This window comes from Gasterosteus aculeatus, chromosome 10 (genome assembly GCF_964276395.1).
Source record: "Gasterosteus aculeatus chromosome 10, fGasAcu3.hap1.1, whole genome shotgun sequence".
In the NCBI taxonomy this organism is placed as follows: domain Eukaryota; kingdom Metazoa; phylum Chordata; class Actinopteri; order Perciformes; family Gasterosteidae; genus Gasterosteus; species Gasterosteus aculeatus.
In genome coordinates, this window is record NC_135697.1 from 6,629,685 (window position 1) to 6,648,247 (window position 18,563).

Genomic DNA, 18,563 nt, shown 5'->3' on the forward strand with positions numbered 1-18,563 from the left:
TCATGCCTCACATTTAGTCCTTTTCCTATTTTGAAACTAATTACATTAAGCAGATGTCATTTTCAAATACACAGGCTGAGTATACTCTGCCATATAGATTTTGTGACAAACCGCTATGGACTGGATTTGCAAAGCAACTCTTTTCACACATGAGCACTTTGGTGGAGCAAAATATTATTATTTTTTTACCCAAAGCTGCTCCGCTTATACTTGTTTAGTGGTGTAGTGGTGATATATTAGTTAAATCTGCTGTTACTTTTTTGACCGGCTTTTCACTCGTGTTGCATTTTGAGGAATTTGCATCTGGAACCTTTTTGATTTGATATCCAGAATACAATTTCTAATAATGAAGGATTTGTGGTTTGGAGTTTTAATTTGTGATATGGATGAATGTTGAATGACAACTCAAAGTGGTCTCAGGCACACATCCTCGGGACATCCCTATACGGGTTTTAACCTCCAGGTGACGGCCCCATTTTGAGCACACACAGATATAGATGTCGCGCAACTCGTGCTTTTCCCATTGCATCAGTTTGTCCCTCCTTACCGATTCCTAAGTGTAAGTTGTACTTTTACCCGAGTAAGAGTAGTGAGGGTAACGGGTCCCAGCAGCATGGCTAAATATAACCCTGAGACCAGGGTGGGTGTAGTGGTACTGCATGTACTATCGTATTGGCACCTGCAGTGACTTTTTGTTCTTCCAAAACTAAACCTGGTCAGTTTATTAATAGGCTGCGTTTTCGTTTGTAGTGTGTGCGTCTGTCTCCCTCTGGGAAGGGCTCTATTTCAAAGTGTGGGTCATAAGAACCAGCGATGACTTGGTGGGAGCTGTATGTGAAAGGTTGGGGTGGTCTTATTATAGCTGAGGAGCTTCTGTAATTCTACCCTCGTCGTCCTCGTTACCAAATACACAGTGTTGAACCAATGACTAATAACCTACTTTCTTGTTAAATTCTTTGTCCTCTCAGTCTAATAACGGTAGGTTGTATAATCAGCACTCTTGTAAAATGTTGACTTAACAGCAGCTATGTGACTGCATTGAACGGATAAATAGTGTTAGACCGTAAAGTATCATTAATGTTCCCTTTTAGAGTAATTTGTCTAAAATTAGTAACTGGTCAATAACAAGTAAATAAATCATTTGTAGTAGTCAACGGTGTGCTTGACCGTTTCTTTTTAAGACTGTAATGGTATTTCCTTGACCGCTGGCTATTTATACATATAAAGGCCATGGATCCATTGAGCATAAGGTCATGGAATACCTGAACACCTACTATGCAAAGAGTGTTCAATCGCTCCCTGTTGTTCTACACGGTTTCTAGCCTTTCAGTTCATAAGCATTTTATTTTCAGTTTTCTATAACATTTATTTTTATAAAAGATAAACATAAATGGCACCGTCTAAACTCTGCATATATATGCCTTTATACAATCCTTGTGTGTTAAATGCTTGCTTACATACATGTGTACAACTACCAGCTCCAAAAAGGCTCTGAAATGCTGTATAATTAAAGTTATTTAATGTACTTTTTCGCATACTAATGGGAGAGCGCTATGACGCCACAGTTGGACTGGCCAGTTTGGCGGAGCATTCCAGGGATTAGTTTCCTGAATGAAGCATGTTAGCGATTGCAACCTAAGCTAATCCCTCCCTTATTCCATGAGGCTTTGTCTGGTATGTGAGCAATCATGCTCCTGTTGAGCAGTCACAGCCAGCCAGCATCCGCTGTGCTTATTACAGGTCAAGGGTATTGATCACTGCCCCAAGGACATGTGGTTTATATATGGCTCATTTTAAATTTGTTTGGGGTAATTGAAATGCAGCACACTGCTTAACCCTTTATGAATGTCTTCTGTTTGACATTGGCTTGATTAGTTCGTTGGTGGGGGACCCTGGTAAAAGTGTTGCTTCTGAATTTTGGACAATGGAATTCAAATGCTGTCCTTTGATTCAAATCCACGCCTCACTCATTTCATCTCCCTCTCATGTCACCTCAAGTGCTAGCGTTTCCTGTGTCTGGCATAAGCAATGTTGAAGTGTGCACCCAATTTTGCAAAAACAAACCGGCGCATCGCCACTTGTAGGTGTACAAGTCTGATGAGGTTGAACGTTCAGGCACATCAAACACACCTCACCTTTAGCTTGAAGCTGACACAAATTCAAGCATAGCATGACTGGTTTGAGCGTAAGAATTGTGAGCTCAACAGCAAATACCAACAGTGCTTTGTGTAATCTATCGTCTGCTGTGAAGAGATAGTGTTGTAGCTTTCTACTAAATCATGGTTGTAGTTAAAGATGTCCTTTCGCTGGCAGTCAAAAATGGGAAATCTTGAAAGACAAATCCAGATATTACTGATTTTAGCAATATGTGCGTTATGACTTTGCAGATTTGTTGCATTTACTTCATCATCATTGTTGATTCCAACACGTGTATCATTTAAGCCAGCTAGTATGTCACGATCTGGACTTGTGTTGGTCTTGTAAGTAAAGAAAGGAACTGGCACAAACACTAGGGGACCATTCAGACTAAATAATGAGGCCAATCTGAGCAGAGAGAAAATGGAAGACGTGGCATTTAATAAATAGCCTTATGTAACGAAAACTGCAATGGCATTTCAAGGCGACACACACACTGCGATTCTCAACTTCTCGACCTGCTCCTGCTTTCCAAGTACTGACGCATTTTCCATCACCACTTGTCTCTCCTGCACTCCCTCTTCCCTTCCCCAGGACCACTGGTGTCTCCAAACTCTTTCCCAAACAACCTGGCTGGCAACAAGGCAGTGGAGAGGAGACCTTCCAAAGTAGGGGTCAGTAGAGAAAGCAGCAGTGTCGACTTCAGCAAGGTAACCTTACCACGGTACTGGGCACAGAAACGGTCCTTCGTGGAAAGCCCTCATGAGTTCAACAGTGTCTTTCTTCACTTTCTCAACTTTCAAGGACATTTTTAATTGCCTAAAGTAAAGCCACCAGCACATACCCATTAGTGCTTCTCTTGCAGCCTCAGAAAGCGGTGTTGCCCGTAATGGACAAAGAATTGTAAAAGTATTTCATTGTTAAGTGACTGTTTAGTTCTTAAAGAAAATCCTCCCTCGCGTGGCCTTAGTCATCCTATCGTTCTGTACTTTCTCCATTGAATTAATGGCTGGGCGCCAGAAGTTCAAGTTCAAGTTCAATTTTATTTATATAGCACATTTAAAAACAACCTCAGTTGACCAAAGTGCTTAACAAGCTCGAAAAGCAGCGATACAATAAAACACAGACAGAGCACAATGTACAATACAAAATAACTGACAGTAGAGAAGAACAAAGTCAAAATATCAAAGCTCAACTAGAATTAAAAGCCAATGAATAATAGTGGGTTTTAAGGAGGGACTTGAACGTTGCAATGGTCCGAGCTGTTCTTACATGGATAGGTAAACTATTCCAGAGGTTTGGAGCAGCCACTGAAAAGGCTCGGTCACCTCTGGATTTTAACCGGGATCCAGGCACATCGAGGAGCATCTGATTAGACGACCTCAAGAAGTAGTTGTCATTATACCACCGCCCATTATGACTGCCTGATAGAGGGTGCAGTGTTTATATGAGTAAGCGGATTTAAAAAAAGAGGTATGATTGCGCAATCATTTCTACACAGGGATGAACACGTTGTTGTTGTGCTCATTTCTCTATGTAGCATTGCACATTAGTTATTCACTAAAATAAGACCGCAACTGACCGTCTTGGCACAGGGCAATGTAGTCCTGTGTTGCTACTAACTTGGTTACCATAGTGACCACCAACTTGCATGCAGGTCCTTGTAAGAGTCCTTAGTCCTTTCTCTCTGTTGATCCTTAGTGTTTGTTTGCCTTTCCCCTGCTTTCAGGTGGACATGAATTTCATGAAAAAGATTCCTCCGGGTGCTGAAGCTTCCAACGTACTGGTGGGAGAAGTGGACTTCCTGGAGAAGCCCATAATTGCTTTTGTGCGACTGTCCCCTGCTGTCCTCATCACAGGCCTCACAGAGGTGCCAGTACCCACAAGGTACAATCATTTGGAATTGAATATATCATGATGACTGAGACTTTTTCTCCAAAACTTGAGTTCTTATTCTCTTGAAGAAATCAAAAGCAAACTGGTATTTGTAAAAGCCCTACTCACAAGTGACTAATAACACCTGGGGACTAACGGCCATTCTTAGTACACTGGATTTGCATTCAGAATCTTGTTTACTCTGTTTATGCTCTACAGCAACAAAAATAACCGGAGCACACATATAGTCATGTGAACCTCTCATGCTCATTACGCACCGGTGTTTGCCTTTTTACATCAATTTTAGCAAAAATGTTAAATTAGGCCCCAGCATAGTACATGGAGACATTGGTGACACCTTACACCTCACTGCAGACACTTTTAAACTCATGAACCACGTCTGACACATTGCAGTCTTTCTTAACATGTTGCAATCGTCAAAGACTGCTCGCTAGCAAACATATGTTGTAAACAACAAAATATGCAAATTACTATTTTTTTTTATCATCAATTATATTCTTTATGCATTAAAGTAAGAAGCAGAAGGCGTTGGTTACATTTTTGACAGGAACACTCCAGAGTACCTTTAGTGAATATATGTGGTTCGTTTTGAGATTCGCGTTCATGTTTTTTTGTGTTTTTGTTTTATTTTTTACAAGGTTTCTTTTCCTGCTTTTGGGTCCTCATGGCAAAGGGCCCCAGTACCATGAGATTGGCAGATCCATGGCCACACTAATGACTGACGAGGTGAGACAGATTTCTTTTTGGTCACTTGTGTCAGCTTGGCATGTTCCAAAACTGTATAAAAAAAAATGAGGACGTTCAATTTGGATATTTGGGGATTTAAAGATGCTTGATAGGCTTTTATCTATACAGATTATTTTGACTTGCACATACGTTTGATAACGCTTAACACATTCACTATGCAGATTTTCCACGATGTGGCGTATAAAGCCAAAGACCGAATAGATCTGCTCTCGGGGATAGATGAGTTCCTGGATCAAGTTACTGTCCTGCCTCCTGGAGAATGGGACCCCACAATCCGGATTGAGCCCCCCAAGAATGTCCCATCTCAGGTTAATAAATCTGTCAAAGATTTTTCGATGTGTATTTACAAAGGTGTGTGCATTAAATGTTGTACAATGCATAACCTCCATAACCATAAAGCAGGCATGAAAATCCCTCACCTTTCGGCGAAATCCGCCGTTTTGAAACCAAAATAGGTGACCTACGTGAATCGTGTAGATTCGGTGAGTTTTTTTGGGGGGGTTGTATTCATATTCAGTGAACTGCGAACAGGTGCGCGTGTCAGAAGGAGCGCGAGATTCAGTGAATTGCGAATAGGGTGAGTGATCTAAGTTAAGTTACCCAGGAGCTTTGTTGACACGACGTTGGCCAGCTAGCTAAAGCTCCGGTGGAAAATGATCAGCTACCGCTACCCCCCCGTCAACGAATGACTCGAAGAAAGATTCGTTCATTTTACTGAATGAGATTCAACGAACCGAGTCGGTAAAATGGTCGGTAATATCTTACCCCCCCTGTCAACAAATGACTCACTGGGACAAAACCAGTTGAAAACCCCTGCCCTAGAGGGGTAATATCCTTCTCACCTTTTTCACCCTTGACCCGTTTTCATGCCTGATAAAGAGGTCCTAATGCAGGGGTTGTTTATGAGCCGCATGCCGACACGGAGCACACTGACTGGAAATCATACGCTGTATTCGAATCTGGTGTCATAAACTGCAACCCAGAAGTTCCTTGTGTGTATTTCTGTACATCACGCTTTACTTCACGCCACTAAAATTACAATGAGAGTGCCCCCTTGTGGATGTAAAGCATTATGACAGAAAAAGAACAGAATTGTTTGAAAGTTTTCAATTTGTTAAATGTCGTAATTTAACCTTCAGATGAAGAGGAAGATCCCGTCCCAACTGAACGGAAGTGCGTCTCCAGCCGGGGAGCAGGTAAAGGATGAGGACCACGCTGGTCCTGAGCTGCAGAGGACCGGGAGGTGAGCTTAGCAAACTATTGACTTTAAATAAATTGTGGAGCTTACTCCCTCACTTTTAATTGAATATTTTTCTGCTTGATATATCCTGTAGATTATGAGAGAAAATACTTTTTAACAAGAACTGCAGCTGAAAACTCATAAAGCCCCTTTTCACTCTGGACAAAAATATACAATAGCCATTCATTCCTGGGATAAATAACTTTGCAGTAGTAATGCTATTTATCAGTATTTATTCAGTCTCCGTCCAACCAGCGCTCAAACATTGTTCCAAAATTAGTCGGCAGAGCTTTTGAAGCGGCTGAATGAGTAACGAGTATATAAAAAAAGTAACCAGCATAACCAATTAATCGGCCTCCACAATACTTGCTATTATTTACTATCCTGGTTTTGTGGAAGGTTCCTGAATTGAAACTTATCGTCTACTGATAATTTTCTTTGTCCAGTGAGAAAAGGGACTCGGTGGGACCTCATTGTATCTTTATTGAGCTACAAGGAATGATTTGTGGTTTAATTAGTTAGAATTGCCTCACTTTAAAGACATCACTGACAAATCATCAAGTATTTCTACAGTTTGTGTCTCCTAATCCAGAGCCTACTAGTGCCTGATCTTTAAGTGTTCAGTAAAAGCTCTGGGAACTATTTGGGATTATTCCTCATCATCCATCATTAAAGTGGAACAGCATTTTAATGTGTATGAAATATTTATTTCTGGGTAACTCGTGCTGTGTCTATGGAGACAATAAAAACGTGAGGAAGAGAGAGACTGAGGGAGAGAGGGGGAGAATGTGTTTATTTAAACCCTGAGACAGAAATTCATACCGCATACACACATCCTCCAGTTGCGAGGCACTGTATTATTTACAGATTCCCTCTGCTTTCAGCGCAACTATAAAAGGCTCCTCTATAAGGAAGCTAGTGGAGGACAAGGGAGTGTGAGGAGTGAATTTAAGGAAAAGCTATTAGAAACAACAGCAGGGGTTGTGGAGGCAGACAATTGTTTATTCAAACGTTTGCGTTAATTGTGTTAAGGTTAATATTATATTAATATTATTGTCCAATTTATCCATTAATTGATGATATTTAATCTCATTGTGCACTCTTTCTTGAAAATCCAAACAAACCTGGCCTCTTCCAGGATATGTGGAGGTCTGGTCCTGGACGTCAAGCGGAAGTTGCCGTTTTACTGGAGCGACATCAGAGACTCCCTCAGTCTGCAGTGTCTGGCCTCCGTCCTGTTCCTCTACTGCGCCTGCATGTCCCCTGTCATCACATTTGGAGGGCTGCTTGGCGAGGCGACAAAAGGCAACATAGTCAGTCTGAAAACATGACACTCCAAAGTAAATACTTGTGCTTCGCATGAGCCCAGTGGGTATCAAACCCGTAACCCCTGGTTTCTGCCATGTATGCTTACACTACTACAACATAGGACAGGGAGTATTTCATTTTGTGATGTTATTGCACTGACATTTTGTCAAGGAAAGTCGCCATAATCTTTCTCTCCGTGCTATCACTTTCTCATCTAGGTGTCTTTCTTGCACCGGACTAAATGGGATATGATGAATAGTCCGCCTCCCACGCACCGATCTGTTATCATGCAAGCTATATAGTGTCTTGTCTTTTTATTGCTCCCTTTGTCTGCCCCCCCCCCTCCTTTTTTTAAAACCAGATGTCCTTACAAGGACTGTTAGGTGTGTTTGTTTGTGTGTGTGTGTGTGTGTGTGTGTGTGTGTGTGTGTGTGTGTGTGTTTGTTTTATGAGTCTGAGCAAACTGTAATTAAGGTCTACACACGATATGTCTTTGGACCAGTTGGTGGAGAAAAACGCTCAAACATTTTTTGTCTAGCCTCTGAGACGCAGTCCTGAAAGTTTGTTTAATCTAATGTGTGTTGTGGGGGGCGGGCGTTTTCTTTCCCTATTTCTTCTCCTTTGTCCCCCTGTGCGTGGTTTTGCCTCCCACTTCCTCCCTCACTGCCTCCCTCTCCTGTGTTTCTACAGAGTGCCATAGAGTCTCTGTTTGGGGCCTCATTGACGGGAGTGGCGTACTCCCTCTTCGCGGGCCAGCCCCTCACTATTCTCGGAAGCACGGGCCCTGTTTTAGTGTTTGAGAAGATCCTCTTCAAGTTCTGCGTGTACGTTCATGCAAGTTTGCTTCATCATAGTGTCAAATAATTTTAAAAAAATCAATAGACCCACATCAAAGACACATTGATAAGACAAAATCATCTCAAATAGTATGCAGCATTTATTTTTTCAACTACATTCCATGATGGATTCCAAGCTCCAAATAACCTGTGTACAGTATCCATTGTACTCCATGTCACCTTTGTTTGGCCTTTCTTCACCAGGGACTACGAACTGTCCTACCTGTCGCTGCGGACCAGCATCGGTCTGTGGACGGCCTTCATGTGTCTGGTCCTGGTGGCCACAGACGCCAGCTCCCTGGTCTGCTACATCACCCGCTTCACAGAGGAGGCCTTTGCCGCACTCATCTGCATCATCTTCATCTACGAGGCTCTGGAGAAGCTCTTTCACCTGGGGGAACATTACCCTGTCAACACGCACAACAACTTGGAAAACCTTACTATGTATTCGTAAGTACTACATTTGTAAAACTTTTTTTTTTGTTTTTCCATCTAGAGTGAGTGTAATAAACTAATAACATAATCAGTGTTTGTGTGATTTATGAATATGTATTTGTTGAGTAATGCTACAATTAAATTCCCTTTTTGTGATACACTCTTCAGGTCAGGGTGTGGTGTTAAATGCAAAAGGGTTACGTCAAGTTGTGTATTATGCACATGAGTATTTTTGAGTAACACTGCTCTTGTTGTTGAAAACTAATACCAGAGGCGTAGGCTGTTCCCAGTGCATGCCTTTCCCAGAAATGGAAAATTAGCCCCTTGCAAATTTAAAAACGAAAGATTTTCTGCATCCAGTTTTTTTTAATTGACTTTAAAATGAACCTAACTTAAGAAAAGCCTTCGTACTTTGCTCAGCATTTCTCTGCTAATCCCCAGGTGTCAGTGCTCTCAACCGGTCAATGCCTCAGATGAGCTCATGCAGAAGTGGAATGGGACAGGATACAGCCCAGACTCAATCCCATGGAGCAGCCTCAATGTTTCGGTGGGACCAGCACACAATGATCATATGCTGGAATCTCACACACGTATATGATGTGTTATGAGCAAATATACATCAAAGGCATATATCCTGTCGCTTACATACAGTCTCACACTCGCGCACCAACTCCAATTCACATTGATTGAAGTTAGATCCACAACATTAATGCAAACGCTTCAAGAACTGTGACCTGTAGCCGACTACCAATAATACACTTGGTACTGGAACAGCTTATTATATTTTGCATCACACCTAATACTCCATTTTCTCTAGATGTGCAAGACACTCCATGGGGAGTTTGTGGGTCCTGCCTGTGGTCATCATGGGCCCTACATCCCAGATGTTCTCTTCTGGTCTGTTATCCTCTTCTTTACCACCTTCTGCCTGTCCGCCTTCCTTAAGCAGTTCAAGACGGAGAGATATTTTCACACCAGGGTGAGGCGTTTGTTCCATTTGTTACATGCTTTCTCTTCTTAGTGAGGCTTGTACTGCTCTCAAAGGTATAATATGTAAGATTTCCAAAATTAAATGCTGAAACCCGTATGTTATATATTCTTGTCTTCGATTAAACGTTTCAAATGCTCAATCCCCGCAAAAATCTGACATTCTGAGAAGAGAAAGAATTTTTCCTCTTGTAAAACTAAGTTTGTCCTAGAATTTGTGTTTATGTTGGGCTGAAAACCTTCGTAGAGTTGGAATGTAGTATTTGCAGCACCGTGTGACTTAAATTGCTAATGTGAATGCATCGTGAAATTAGCTGTAGATTACATGTTCTAGTTGTGAAGTAAAGTTCTTATTATCCTACATTCGTTTTGCGCGAACTCATTCAGTCCCTCTGGTCAAAAACGGAAATGCTTCCAGTGCACCAGAATCCCTTCAGATCTCCCCTCATTTTAGTATACACATCATATTCCTCAAACTTGTGGCAAATCAGCATTGTTTGGTGTAGATCGCCTCAAATATAAGGCCGTAAACGCTTCAGGTTTATGATTATGTAAGAATTAGCATTCCCTCTTATCGCCAGTCATATTATAAATGCAAAATTACACTGAATAATTACAAATGCATCATTCCTGTAATGATTTTGACAGTCCAAAAATGAATAACGTGCATTGCTCTGAGTGCAATACATTTTTATGTGACTAGTTGAATAAAACTATGAATTCCGATGAGATAGCAGGGTATTCTTGCTACACATCTAGCTTAAAGCTTCTCCCGCTATGTAACTGTTTAGCTTGTGTCAGTCATTAGCACGCTGGTGAAGCCTCATGTACAGAAAGAAAAGCGTTCCTTGCCTCCTCCCACACAGCATCAGCTACTCCGTTATCACTTGCTCTTCTGTGTAGGCAGATGCTGGTATTGTCTGAGTTGTTTGGCTTTTTACTGTCAACATCATTGTAATTGTTTCCTTGTTGGATCTCGACAGTGATCTAGTCTACGGCTGTGTTCCTTTTGTGTGCATCAGTAAAAAATAGTGAACTGTGTTGTGTTCTTTTAGGTGCGATCCACCATCAGCGACTTTGCTGTGTTTATAACCATCATGGTCATGGTGTTGGTGGACTATTTAATGGGGATCCCTTCTCCCAAACTGAATGTCCCTGACCGCTTTGAGGTAGGCATCTATTCGCATGTATGCAAAGGTCTTAAAGTCGTCCTGTTAGATGTCCTTTAACAATAATGCTTTGCCTAGTGTAGTAAATATAGATCTTCCCTGTTTTTTCCCCCCACAAGCCAACTTCAAAGCACAGAGGCTGGCTGATGGATCCGTTAGGAAACAATCCCTGGTGGACGCTGCTGGTGGCAGCTCTTCCTGCTTTGCTCTGCACCATCCTTATCTTCATGGACCAGCAGATCACCGCTGTCATCATCAACCGCAAGGAGCACAAGCTCAAGGTCAGACCTGCCTTTGTGGATTTACTTTTTTCAGGGTTGTATCTCAGATCTCACGCAGGTTTTCTGAGGAGGAAACTTTCTTAGTGTGTCAATTGTATTTGTTTCTTTGTTGGCATCCATTTTTCACAGGCTGTGCTTCATTTTCTCCCTCTACACCTTTTTATTCGTCTGTAGCTAATCCATCTCTTACAAGAACTCTCTTCTCCCTCCACACCTTTTTATTCCTCTGTAGCTAATCCATCTCTTACAAGAACTCTCTTCTCCCTCGTCTTGTCATCCTTAATTCTGGTTGAAGCTTACATCATACTTGCCTATTCTCATCTATTTTCCTCATCTTCATAATCGGCTTTTAGCTGAAGTATTTCTCTGGGTTCTGCATTGCTACCATTAAAAAAAATAAAGCTGACATTTCACTGAATATTCATCAAGCAGACATTTGAAAGAGTGGATGAGAGGAGTATGTAGAGATTACGCTTTTAAATGTGGTAATTCTAGTTTTACATAAATCGCATTCACTCCCCAGCCACAAACACTCATTGCTTCTCAAACTTGGTCTCTCTTCTTCTGTGTGTCCCACAGAAAGGCTGTGGCTATCACCTGGATTTGCTGATAGTTGCAATAATGCTGGGCGTGTGCTCCATTATGGGCCTACCTTGGTTTGTGGCTGCAACAGTCCTCTCCATCTCCCATGTCAACAGCCTGAAGGTGGAGTCTGGCTGCTCTGCTCCAGGAGAGCAGCCCAAGTTTCTGGGCATCCGGGAGCAGCGTGTCACTGGATTTATGATCTTTGTCCTCATGGGCTGTTCTGTTTTCATGACCTCGGTGCTCAAGGTGAGATACAGTAGCAACAATGAAATTCAAGTAGCTAAATATCAATGTTAATTGTTTCATGTTTTCACTCTGTATGAAATACAGATAAGTTGAACCTGTACTGCACGTGGAGCCATTTTAATTGCAGTTATATGTCTGCTCTTTACAGTTTATTCCTATGCCGGTCCTGTATGGCGTCTTTCTCTACATGGGGGTCTCTTCCCTCAAAGGCATTCAAGTAAGCTAACATCAAGTTTTTTTTAAATATATATCACAAAAGACAAACACAACCTTGTCCATCCCTTCCTATACCTCCTGTCCTTGACCACCAAGACATTAGTGTGACACGACTACACATATAATCATGCACCCTACTCTACTAGTCTAAGGAACAGCAGTTAAGAACCTCTTATGATATTGAATCCTTCCAGCCACGTCTCTCTCCTTTCTTATCGCTCTCACTGAGTCTTTCATGTCTTTCGCAGTTCTTTGACCGAATCAAGCTGTTCGGCATGCCTTCCAAGCACCAGCCCGACCTGATCTACCTGCGCTACGTGCCGCTGTGGAAGGTCCATGTCTTCACTCTGGTGCAGCTCACCTGTTTGGTGCTGCTCTGGGTCATCAAGGCCTCCTCAGCTGCTGTGGTATTTCCCATGATGGTAATGACCTCAATCTCCAGCCTAATGATATGTGTTGTGTTTATGATATATGTGGAAGACAGACTCATTCAAGATGCCAAGATATGTCAAAATGCTATTTTTTTTTCATATTCATTGATGGTAAATAGTTAATGGAAGCTTTTTTTATCTGTGGGTCTTCAGGTTCTGGCGCTAGTCTTTATCCGAAAGCTTCTAGACTTCTTCTTCACAAAGAGAGAGCTGAGCTGGCTTGATGACTTGATGCCAGAAAGCAAGAAGAAGAAAGAGGATGACAAGAAAAAGAAAGCACAAGAAAATCTGGTAAATATAGAGTGAAATGTATAGTCTTTCTATTCTTTACAGGTGTAATGGGACATTTGGAGCACTCCAAAGATATTGGGGTCACCATTTGCCCCCACATTGCACCTTTTCACCAGCGTACATTGCGTACAATAAAAGGGTTGACTGCAGCCGCCTTTTAATGTTAAGTGCGTTGGTTCTGCATTGACCTCGCATCAACTTCCAAAGTTGTGGAAATTTAAACTGCATCATCTCGGACTGTAGGCTGTTTGTTCCAACTTACAATATAATGAAGATATTGCTCTGAATTATTTTTGTACTGTATGAATATGTGTCCTAGAACAGTAAATGTTCAAAGATATTACTCAACCCTCTTGCACTCAGTCGGACACTCTGCTTAAAACTAGCGATTTATTACAAAAGACATTCAAATCCTGGTTTGCTTCCTCAGCTACAGTAAACCGAAACGCTATCTTCACAAGTCACTAAGATGTCCTTCAGTCTGGGAATCTTTGACCGTACTCCATACAGACACACGCATGTTTGTGCAAAAAAGTTTCCATTCAATCGTTGGGTTTTGACTCATTAAAGGACGTTAATCCCGTAGCTACTGGATCTTCATTAGCAGATTTGGAAATGGTCAGAGTTAAAATAACCTTGAGATATCAGCAATCTGGATACCCTACAAATACAGAAGTTGTGCAGGCATTGCTATTTGAGGTAGATGGAACATTTTAAAGTATCCTAAAGTTGGCTACTATGAGTCTCCCATGTGCACAACTCCATGTTGTGCACATGGGAGACGTGTGAGTTCTCGTAATACTCAACCTTCAGAATTGGCTATTCAAATTGTCACGTTTAAGAAGATATGAATATGGCAGTGGTGACTTTGTACCGTATCTGTATTGGGCCTCTCTCACTTAAGTCACTTCTCTTTTGTGATTTAGGGTTCCAGTGCGGTTTTCACTCCGGAAGAAGAGTCCAGACTGTACAAAGAAGATGCGAGGGAACTGAAGGTCAGCTTTGAAGGCGCGAACCTTCTCAACATCCCCGTGAAAGCACTGTCGGGGAGGTAAGTGGTGCGACAGCATTAAGCACACTTTGATGCCCAGCTGTGAGATGAAAAGCAGCATTTTATTTAAAATGCATCAAGGGTATTCTATTTTGAATCCTACAGGGATGGTGATCTTTATGTTCTGACCCTAATGTGACCACAAAACACTTTTTTTATGATGTCTTAAAATGCTTTTTTGTCAAAAGTAGCTGTTTATGGCTGAAAACCTGTCCAGAAACTTAACTTTACGAAGCTCATAGTACATAAACGTTAGCTGTGAGCACATTTTCTGATGCATCATGTTGTTATGTACACAGGCAGTTTGGACACTAGTAGTCAGCTGTGTGTAATTATGTCCATCTTGAACAGATCATACAGAATAGGACTAGTGACCCACAGCCTCCCAATGGAAGACGAGGTAGCAGGGTAGTAGTGTGTCTGATGGAAAACATCTGACCCACATGGATGTGTTCTAACCCTCCTCACTGATCCCCAGACAGTTAGCGCATGGCCACAACTGTCAGTCCTCACTATTTAAAGAAAAACAAAACTGAAACAATGGCTTTATTAAACCACACTTGCTTTGCGTGTTTCTGTGTTCTAGTTTTATGCTCAGTGTAGAATGGTCTGTGCTCAAATGTCTTGAGATAATTGTGTCCTTGTCTCACTAACTATCTGTACATTATCAACTCATGGCAAATCATGTCTGCCTCCAATGCAAAAGGCCTACACCTGTTGATCCCCTAAACGTGTGTGTGTGTGTGTGTGTGTGTGTGTGTGTGTGTGTGTGTGTGTGTGTGTGTGTGTGTGTGTGTGTGTGTGTGTGTGTGTGTGTGTGTGTGTGTGTGTGTGTGTGTGTGTGTGTGTGTGTGTGTGTGTGTGTGTGTGTGTGTGTGTGTGTGTGTGTGTTCCGCCACACAGAGTATGTTCTTCTTTTCATTTATTTTAACCTCTGATTTCTATGCATGCTTGTTTGAACTGTCCTGCACTAAACCACTCTTGCACATTTGACGTCTACATGCCTGTCTTCTTGTGTGTGTGTGTGTGTGTGTGTTTGCTTTTTTTGCATGTAGTTCTGATACTGACCCCCTGGTTGTAAATATCTCTGATGAAAAGGAGAAAACAGAAGAGTTGAAAGCAGTGAACTCAAGTGCAGAGTCATGCCTCCAACCTGTGAAGCGTAGTGAAAGGTAGCTATGCCCAGAGCCGCCCCCCCCCCCCCCCAACTGCAGTACTTTTGATATGACATTGTAATGTTGACAAAAACAATGTGGTTGGTTTGGGGCTGCTGAGTTTTAGGACTCTGACAGATTATTTCCCCATTGTAGTGAAATAAACGGAGACTTACTGCTACCTGGATCAGGTACTATGTAAGTTTACTATTTAGAGCCGGATAGAACACCTCCATGCAAAACATAGATGACGGTTCCTTCTGTCTTCCTGTGTTTTTAAAGCCGTTAACTTTTTCACATCGTGAGGAAATCTCTAAGTCCCCCACAAATTAAATGCAGAATTGTCCCCATCAAGAACACAGCCCTCCCATAACCCCCACCACCCCAAGTGTGCTGTAGGTGGTTCTCAGCATTGCTAAATGGGCATTATTACACAGCCCACATTTCCGCTTTCTCTCCCCCTCAGCAGCAGCAGCATGGATTAGCACACGCTCATCTATTGTGTGTTCTTCCCCTCTCACAACAGCCAGGAGAAGATTGCCTGCGTTAGAGTCGACGTCAGCCCCGAGACACCAGGAAGGAGCTCCCCTACCGAGACCTTCCTGTGATGAACGTAGGCCTTCCTCCCCGTATTGACACCTCCCCAACACGACGCGTTACCCCCGCCGACGAGCACCATCTCAGCGGCCAACAGGGGCACAGCCTGCCTGCAGCGGTCCCGCCTCCAGGGCGGCGGGCGAGTGCCGCTCCACCCGAGGTCTCGTTAGCGTGCCGCAGAGCGCACAGCTTGCAGGAACGAAAGAACCCGGCTGTTAACCTCCCCGCCGGCCCTCACTGTTCAGCGAATGTCTCTCAAACTAGCAATTTGTCACGTGTTGAAACCACAGATGCCAAAGGAACGGTGGTGAGGATTTTGGGCTGGTTTTACTTTTATCCCACTGTATATTTTCATTTATTGTCGTTTTAGCTGATTACCATACTGTACATTTTGGGGGGGGTTTGTAGCTCATCCACCACGAGTTGCCCCGTGCGGTTTTGTTTCCGTGTATTTTATGTTGGATTAAGACGCCCAAGTCCACCAGCTTCACAACTCGCTTGATGAAAGCCATTCAGGTACTGTCAGTAAACCAACAAACCAAAACAGAGGTACGCTCACATAGATACTACCACACATCTTTGTAGAAACGGCTGGTGAATCTTCTCTCCTGTCCGCCGGGGAACACTCAGTATTGATGTTGCTGCTCATAAGTCAATCGGTTGTTTTCACTGTAAACCTCACTGTTATTGTATGTAATGGTATAGAAATGTTGTGTATTTATGTATGAATACTGTTTTAATTTTACATTACAGGAAACCTACTTCAGAGGCCATATGAAGTCTGTACTGTACAGTAAGCACTTTGCCAGTATAGTTTCTTACCAAAAAATGGATCTTAGCGTGTTAATATCTGCGTTAATTATCTTTAGAGCTGTTGTTCAAATGTCAGTTAAACCACTTAAGAATCTTGAATGATTTCTGACTGTGGACACTTGATATATATATATATTATTTTTTTTGTCACCCGGCAGTGAGAATTAACTGTCCGCTGTATTCCTTTCATCGTTGGTATCACAGCTATTTTAAGAAATGCTGTAAGTCATAAAAGTATTTGCAACCCAGTTAGATGCACCGATTTTTATACTGTCTGTATTACTGTTGGTAATAGATTGTATGTGTGCGTGGCGTTCAGATAACTGTTTATTGTTGCAGATCATTTTATGCAAGATATTTCTATAGTAAGTGTAAGACAAAACTATATTCTAAGAAGTTTAGCTTATTTTGCTAAGTGGAGTTCTGTTTTAGCAATAACTATTCCATACTGTGCAACGTATGGACTCACAAACCTGGCTAATATTCAGGCAAAGAATGATTGGTGCAATAGTTTTTTGTGCGTTTTCAGCAGCTCTGTGTGCAGCTACAGCTTCTAAACGGACAAAAGCTACGTGCCTTGTCGAAACGCTTCGTGTGTTAAGTCTCGCACTGATTGTTTGTGTTTAGAACAGCTGTACCGGCACAGACCTGATGGCACCCACATGCCAAAGACGGGCCGTATTCATCTCCAGCAGTGAGTCTGTCGCCGAGTTGCTCCACATCCGTGTGAAAGTGGTAGCCAGAGCCACCGACTCAAACGATGTAACTCGATGTATCTTCTATTTGCAAATGTTACTGCTGATACTGTTTCTGTGTCTTTGTTGCCCTGGCGCTGCTCTAGCGTTTAATCACATTTCATATCTATTTAAAACGATATTGAGGTACTTTTTTTTTCTTTTATTCTTGGAACGGTCAGTGAATGGCACACTTTCTTTTCTATCGTCAAAGTCGGTGAAATTTGACCAAAACCTCTTTATTTTCCAAAATAAGCTTCAATTTAAATTCAGTCACAAGTATTGCGCAAGTTATTCTTACACACTGATATAAAAAATGTGAGCTGTCGATCGGTAGAATCCACACATTTACCAATGTTTATTTTGATAAGAATAACCTATTTTCACACGACCTTGGTTTCAACATTGAACAATAAACTCAGAGGTGAATCATCTACGTCAACGGCATAGATGTGGAGATTTTACACTCAATCATCACTTTGTAAAAATGCATTTGTACAGATGCACAACATCAGCAAACCACCTGGTATCCTGTTGTGAGATTGAATGATGCATCCTCTGTCCTGACTGACCGGCGCAAAGCAATAAAATAAATACATGGAAACGTTGTGTTTTTGTTAAGTGATTCTTTTTTTCCTCAAGTGTTGATGTGCGCACTTCAATCCTGGGTCTGTCTTTCAGACTAGACTCCCATCACACTGGGTGAAAACGCATATCTGTCTAGAAGTACTTTATACCTGTACATTACAGGTATAACGTACTGTAAATCAGAACTATGGCAGGACCCATTCCTCAGGCAGATGTTTCATTGTTTAGTCTAATGTAGCTATAGAAGATGTACTCTATTGTCCTAAAGGAAACTTTGTCTCAGGCTTCATGCTGTTGCTTCACACAATACACGCTGTGCTCCACATAGATACACAAACTAATGCTTAAACATGCCTAAATACACTGACAATATGACAATAGTTGAATTAAGCTGGGTGTGTTCAACACAGAATCATATCTGTCTCAAAGGTAGTATTGTGCATGATTAAGTAAAAGATGTTTGCAAATGAGTAAAAACTGCATATACAGAAAAGCTATTTTTGAAGTTGCATTGGTTGAGGACTAATTAAATTTATTTTTCAACTAAAATGTCCCACAAATAACACGTAGTTACAGTTCTTAAATACCCACTCCGAAGCAGTCTACATGAAAAATGCCTTTCATAGGGAGGTTCTTGAATGTCCCACTGGTAACGTTTTCATCATTAAGACTAAAGATGGCAACAGAGATCTGTCTCGCACCTCAGGTTGGACTTTTTTTAATTGGCAGCCGGTCAAATGTAAAAAAATATATATTTCTAGCAAAACAAAAGCAAAGGTAATGTAATTCTGTGGCGATATCTCAATCCACCACTCTGGACAT

At 41.8% G+C, this 18,563-nt stretch overlaps 1 protein-coding gene across 19 annotated transcripts in view; it reads left to right on the forward strand.

Moving 5' to 3' along the window:
• The window catches only part of LOC120825922 (sodium bicarbonate cotransporter 3), a 35,735-nt gene extending 17,973 nt beyond the window's left edge, over positions 1-17,762 (forward strand). For 5 of the 19 annotated variants that reach the window (XM_040187760.2, XM_040187768.2, XM_040187765.2 and 2 more), the window contains 20 exons: positions 2,731-2,846; positions 3,866-4,023; positions 4,671-4,758; positions 4,941-5,087; positions 5,919-6,022; positions 7,158-7,332; positions 8,018-8,151; positions 8,368-8,613; positions 9,040-9,145; positions 9,416-9,577; positions 10,641-10,754; positions 10,874-11,035; positions 11,615-11,866; positions 12,015-12,083; positions 12,331-12,504; positions 12,667-12,804; positions 13,731-13,855; positions 14,207-14,255; positions 14,954-15,027; positions 15,536-17,762. In XM_040187760.2, the coding sequence (XP_040043694.1) occupies positions 2,731-2,846; positions 3,866-4,023; positions 4,671-4,758; positions 4,941-5,087; positions 5,919-6,022; positions 7,158-7,332; positions 8,018-8,151; positions 8,368-8,613; positions 9,040-9,145; positions 9,416-9,577; positions 10,641-10,754; positions 10,874-11,035; positions 11,615-11,866; positions 12,015-12,083; positions 12,331-12,504; positions 12,667-12,804; positions 13,731-13,855; positions 14,207-14,255; positions 14,954-15,027; positions 15,536-15,617 (2,675 nt within the window). In that variant the 3' untranslated portion in view covers positions 15,618-17,762. Of the gene's footprint in view, positions 1-2,730; positions 2,847-3,865; positions 4,024-4,670; positions 4,759-4,940; positions 5,088-5,918; positions 6,023-7,157; positions 7,333-8,017; positions 8,152-8,367; positions 8,614-9,039; positions 9,146-9,415; positions 9,578-10,640; positions 10,755-10,873; positions 11,036-11,614; positions 11,867-12,014; positions 12,084-12,330; positions 12,505-12,666; positions 12,805-13,730; positions 13,856-14,206; positions 14,256-14,910; positions 15,028-15,535 lie in introns of all 19 variants that reach the window. The other 14 variants (XM_078081369.1, XM_078081372.1, XM_078081370.1 and 11 more) reach the window with 9 other exon arrangements.
• Positions 17,763-18,563: the final 801 nt, after the last annotated feature.